This window comes from Meriones unguiculatus, chromosome 1 (assembly GCF_030254825.1).
Source record: "Meriones unguiculatus strain TT.TT164.6M chromosome 1, Bangor_MerUng_6.1, whole genome shotgun sequence".
Classification (NCBI taxonomy): Eukaryota; Metazoa; Chordata; class Mammalia; order Rodentia; family Muridae; genus Meriones; species Meriones unguiculatus.
Window position 1 is genome coordinate 98,264,465 of NC_083349.1, and position 6,000 is coordinate 98,270,464.

Consider the following 6,000-nt stretch of genomic DNA (forward strand, 5'->3'; position numbering starts at 1 on the left):
TCACATGCAGAAGAAAAATATTTTCTATGGTTTGTATGCAGAGTTTTCTCACACTTTTAATAACAAAACATTTTAAAGATACGACCATCAATATCAAGAACCAAAATACTGCTGCTATTCAGAGGAATCATTTTGAGCAACATTATAATTTCGGAATAGCCTTTTATAAGAAATTCTGTGTACATGTACATGGAAAGAGACCTGGAAGAACAATCATCAGAGAAGTTTGGGTCATCTGTTCTCCTTTATCTTCTCCATTATTTAAAAACATAACAATAAATAAGTCATTAAATGTTGAGTGAAGTATCATGCCTTGCACATGTTCTTAAAGAGGGAGATGGTTACACACTCAGTAAATATTAGCTATCGTCACCATTATTGAGCTATTCTCTGTTGCTGCTGCTGCTGCTGCTGCTGCTGCTGCTGCTGCTGCTGCTGCTATTACATCATCATGGGATAATTCCATAGAGGTGATATTGCAGGGTTGAAGATATGCTGTATTGTTGATACAATATAACTAATGTACTATCCCAAAAATGTTACAGCTGAAAGCATGCAAAAGTCGGGTCATAAAGGCTGGGGGCAGGAAGCAAGAATGCTTCAAGAGTGCTCATTGTCTCAGTCTCACCATCAGTCTTTTCATCTTTGACAATGAAATGACTTAAAGGATTGTGTATCATTACCACTTATATTTTCTTCGCTCTGTTCAGAGATAGTTGTTTTCTTATTTCTGACCTCCTGCCTTCTGGTCTATACAGAAATGGCTTCTCTCCTCCAACCAGGCTGCTTCTCCCAGTTCCTTCCTCAAGAACTATACTCTGCCAACTTTCCGCTCTTATCTTCAGCCATTTTTATCTTCCTGTTCTTTCTAAGAGACTCAGTCATCCTTTTCTAAGATGCTCTCAGCTGTGTGTAAATGTCTGTCCTGTACTAGATCCTGAGGACACAGCAGTGGGCAGGACAGGTGAGGTTCCACCTGTCAGAGCAGAACAACAGTACACACAGCAGTGTTTCCCATCATGAGTGCTGCTGTGGAGAAATGGGGCAGGATTCCCTGCTGAACAGAACGGTTCTGGCTCTACCTTAGGCACAGTCAAGAGGTGCCTTTCTACCGAGATGCTTTCTAGATAGGGCCTGGAAGACAAGTAAGCACACAAGGTGATGTGTTTGAGTGGAGAGCAAGCAGATAGTGTAGACAGAAGCATGTCATTGAGTCTGAGCAACTGGAGGAAGATCCCTGGCCAGAGAGAAGTGGGCAGGCAGTGGATCTAGAAAGGCAGGAGCAGGCAGAGTACAGAAGAGCCTGAGTGCCATAGGACAGAGTTTAGAACTTCCCTGACACCCAGCAAAGTGACTACAGAGTGAGCAGGCATTTACACCTGTCTTCTGAGTGGACGCCGGGAAGAGATGCTGGGAAAAGACCCTTCCCTAGCAATTCATTATCTCCTGTCTGCCCTGGCCCTTCTATCCCCAGGCTCTCTGGTGGCATCTAACCATGGCCACTTGCTGGTCCTATAACTTTTGACCCTTGAAACCATGCTCCTGTAGCCTCTATGGCACCACTGCTATCCCAGTTTGCTCTAGGCTGTGGCTCTTGGCTCTCTTCCACAGTCCTTCCTTAAGAGAGAAGTCTTTGTTCCCTCTTATTCTGCCATCAAGCTGATCCCAGCCATTTTGGCTTTTTCTTCCATTTACATTAAACCTTCCATCTCTGCTTCACGCCCTGGTCTCTCAGGACCGCAGGTTGCACACCCAGTTGCCCTTTGGAACCCACCCTGGGTGGCATCATACTCCAGACTGAATTCTGTCCCCTTTTTCAGCTTGCCCCAGGCTAAGCCACTTTCATTGCCTTGTCCTGATGCTTCTGCCCTGCTACCTCCCAGGCTGGGCCTCTTCCCGTCACTGGCCTGGCTTACTTTTGAGCCTGGTTGTGAAGCCTCTCATCTGTACACCTTGCAACTTCTGTCGCACTCTTTAACTGCCCCTGGCCTCCCCCTCACTGCTGTGGACCTTTAGTCAGGCCAGTGCTGTACACTCCTCTGTCACTGTTGCCACAGATGTGTCTCTGACAGCACTTGAGTGACTGAGTGATAAATCCTCAAAGCAAATGTTTCGGGGTGTACCCTTGTGGGATCATCCCTTGACCATCCCTTTGTTGTGGCCTAACTCCTCCCTGGTGACTTGTGCCATCAACCTTCTCTTCCTTAAATATGCTGATTCCATAGAATTCTGTCACTTGCTTTCCCCGTTATACAATCATTTGTTAGAATGTGACTACAGATTACTTTGAAGCTTGCCTTTAAGTAGAGCAAAAATAGATAATTAAAGCAGATTTGTACTAGAGACTCCATAATTACTATAATGAATATGCATTATGGAAGATGCTACCTAATTATCAAAACTCTTATATTTAAATAGATGAAATTAAATTTCAGATTAACAACTATTTTATATAAACCAGGATGGTTTGTTGTCTAGGAACATAGAAATACTCATTGCAATTACCGTTTTGTTTTGTTTTGTTTTGTTTTGTTTTGTTTTGTTTTGTTTTGTCACAGAGTGCTGCGTGTTGGAGGAGCCGTGGTCTTGTTGCTCAGTGAAGATCACCACCAGTGTCTTAGAGACTGCGGAGGCAGAAGTATGCCCCTGACTGCCCAGGGCAATGTCGCTGACCCTGAGATGAAGATGCTTTTGAATCCTGGCAGAACTGGTGCCCCCGACACAGCATCGCCTCCGCATAAAGCCGATAGCTTACAGTGCCCCAGCAGGATGTTGCCCTGGGGCTCATTGGTGCCAGTGGAGTGCTTCAAAGTTAGCCTTGGAAAAACAGATGCATTCATATGTAAATATAAGAAGGCACATGCCCCCAAACTGTCCCCAGCTGGATGCCATGAGCCAGGTGCACATCCTGAGATGGCAGCCATGCAAGAATCCCGCTCTCTCCAGGATTCCCTGTAGCCCTCACCATACCCCATAGCTTTAAGTGTGTAGGCTCAGCAGGTAGGTGTGGTAGGTTGCCTGCTTTAGTCCCCAGTACTCAGGGGTCTTGACAAAGAACAGCTGGTTAAAATTTCTGAAGACTTGGTATAAAAACCTTTCATCCCAGAAACTGAACTTTTAAAAATGAAAAAAAGCTTTATGTGTAAAGATATCTATTAAATAATTTTTTTTTTACCTATAATTCGCTTCTCCATTAGGGTGAATTTTTTTGTTTGTTTGTTTTGTTTTGTTTTCTGAGACAGGGTTTCTTTGTGTAGCCCTGGCTGTCTTGAACTCTCTTTGTAGACCACGCTGGCCTCAAACTCACAGAGCTCCACCTGCCTCTGCCTCCCTGAGTGGAAAGTAATTTTTATTTGCCATAATGTATTACTCATATTTTATAAAACATCAGATTATAACACTAAGCTAGAATCCCTCAACATGATGAAAATGAATTTTGTCTTTTTAAAAGATGTATTTATTTTTATTTTATGTGTATGTATGAGTGCCTACATGGATGGATGGATGGATGGATGGATGGATGGATGGATGGACAGATGTGTGGATGGATGGATGGATGGATGGATGGATGGATGGATGGACAGATGTGTGGATGGATGGATGGATGGATGGATGGATGGATGGATGGATGTGTGGATGGATGGATGGATGGATGGATGGATGGATGGATGGATGGATGGGTGGGTGGGTGGATGGATGGATGGATGGATGGGTGGATGGATGGATGGATGGACAGATGTGTGGATGGATGGGTGGATGGATGGATGGATGGATGGATGGATGGATGGGTGGATGGATGGATGGATAGACAGATGTGTGGATGGATGGATGGATGGATGGGTGGATGGGTGGGTGGGTGGGTGGGTGGGTGGATGGATGGGTGGGTGGGTAGGTGGATGGATGGATGGATGGATGGATGGATGGGTGGATGGGTGGGTGGATGGGTGGGTGGGTGGATGGATGGATGGATGGATGGATGGATGGATGGACAGATGTGTGGATGGATGGATGGATGGATGGATGGATGGATGGATGGATGGATGGATGGACGGGTGGGTGGATGGATGGATGGATGGATGGATGGCAGTGTGTACCATGTTGATGGAGACCTGAAGTCAACTCCGTATCCTCAAGAACTGGAGTTACAAGTGGTTTTAAGCTGCCGTGTGGGTGCTGTTGGGAACTGAAGCCAGGTCCTCTGCAAGAGCTGCAAGTGTTCTTACCCACTGAACTCTAGCCCCTGAAATCTGCTTTTTAGAAAAAGCATTAATAAATCGCTTCCTTATTCTCTTTGATATTCAGTATGTTTCTTCTGTTTAGTGATTGAGAAAGAGAAATAGGAAGGTAGTGAGCATGTACTTTCTTGTATTTGACCTTTTATGTAGTAACTCACTTTTTGTCACGTTTGATACCATTTGAACAACCATCCTGTGTTGAGGAGTTTCCTCGAAAACCTAGCAAAGGACACAAGGCACAGACACAAGTGGAAACCAAGGCCTGAGTGGTCAAATGTCTTACCCCCAGGGCCTTGGGTAAAGGAAACTAGGCTTAACATCCCTAAACTCTACTCTGCAACTAGAAGGAAGTCTGTTATTGTAAATCTCACTTCTACCTTTCCCTCCAGGCAGGGGTTCTCCATGGCTGTCCTGGAACTCACTCTAGACCAGGCTGGTCTTGAACTCACAGAAATTCACCCATCTCTACCTCCGGAGTGCTGGGATTAAAGGGCCACCACTGCCCGGGCCAAAGTCTCACTTCTTAAGCATAGCTAAAAATCAGTAACTCAGCTCTAACTAAAACCACTGTAAAGTTATGGTAAATTAACCAATTCCACACTAACTTTTAATGCCATGTGTCTAGCCCTTCAAATGAAAGGATAGACACCTGGGAAAGAGGAGACCTAGGCTTCCCTAAAAAGACTTAGGACCAATTAAAATAACTGCACACCAAAGGAGGGACCGTCTAGACCACTCTTTCCATGGCTGGCTGACATCAGTGCTTTGTTAGCCGGCATCCCTGGAATTCAAGTGCCACTGCAGTCCACTAGTCAGAGTGGGGCTCATGGGACTTCATGTGAACCTTTGACCCAGAACTGCCTCACTGTCCTGTACAACAAATACTCCACACCTGCTGTTGTCGAAGCGCTTGTATTAAATAGGTGTTTCTGCTCAAACAAAATACCTGATAAAAGCAGCTCCAGAACGATTGTATTTTGACTCACTGTTTGATCCATCATAACAGAAAGCATGGTGGCAAGATCAGGAAGCAGTTGGTCACATTGTATCCACAGTCGGGAAACGGAAAGCAACAACCGCTGGTGTTGAGCTTGCTATTTCCTTTCATTCACCATGAAATGGTGCCAGCCTACAGTAAGTCCTCCACAGACATTCCCGGAGGTCTGTTTCCATGGCGATTCTAAAGCCCATCAAGCTATCGTGATTAATCAGCACAAAGCTGCTCTAAGCCTGGAGCACATTCATGACCCAAAGCCCTAGTTGAATGTAAACATTCTGTGTGTGTGTGTGTGTGTGTGTGTGTGTGTGTGTGTGTGTGTGTGAGGGGTCGGGGGAGTAGGTGGGGGGATGGTGAGAAGCATCTGACATCATGTATTTGCTAGGTTAGAGCAGCTGTGATAGCTGTGAAGATGGGGAAACGGTGAAATTCTAGCCCGGGAGAAATGAGTTACTCTGAAGAGATGCTTGCAATTCTCAACCTGACTGTCAGATGATTAAAACAAGGACCCCAAAGAAATGCGAATTTCTGCAGGGATCTACTGGGAGAAGGAAAAGGCCCCGGCCAGAGGGAGAACTTGTCACACAGATTTCACACAGTTCTAACAACATGTCAGACCATTTTACAGATAAAACTGAAGCCCAGATAATGGGTCGGAGTAGGCGGGACTGCTCATTGACATCTTTAGCCCTCTTTTATTAATCTCACTTCAGGACGCACTAAGATGTATTCAGGGAGTACTTAAGGGGTTTTTCTGGATCTTTGTCC

The 6,000-nt window shown here is 45.2% G+C and overlaps 1 protein-coding gene across 2 annotated transcripts in view; it reads left to right on the forward strand.

Annotated features, from left to right (window-relative positions):
* Thumpd2 (THUMP domain containing 2) overlaps window positions 1-3,181 on the forward strand; it is a 38,520-nt gene extending 35,339 nt beyond the window's left edge. For both annotated transcript variants that reach the window (XM_021639993.2, XM_060363838.1), the window contains one exon: window positions 2,559-3,181. In XM_021639993.2, coding sequence (XP_021495668.1) covers window positions 2,559-2,958 — 400 coding nt within the window. In that variant the 3' untranslated portion in view covers window positions 2,959-3,181. The remainder of the gene's footprint in view (window positions 1-2,558) is intronic.
* Window positions 3,182-6,000: the final 2,819 nt, after the last annotated feature.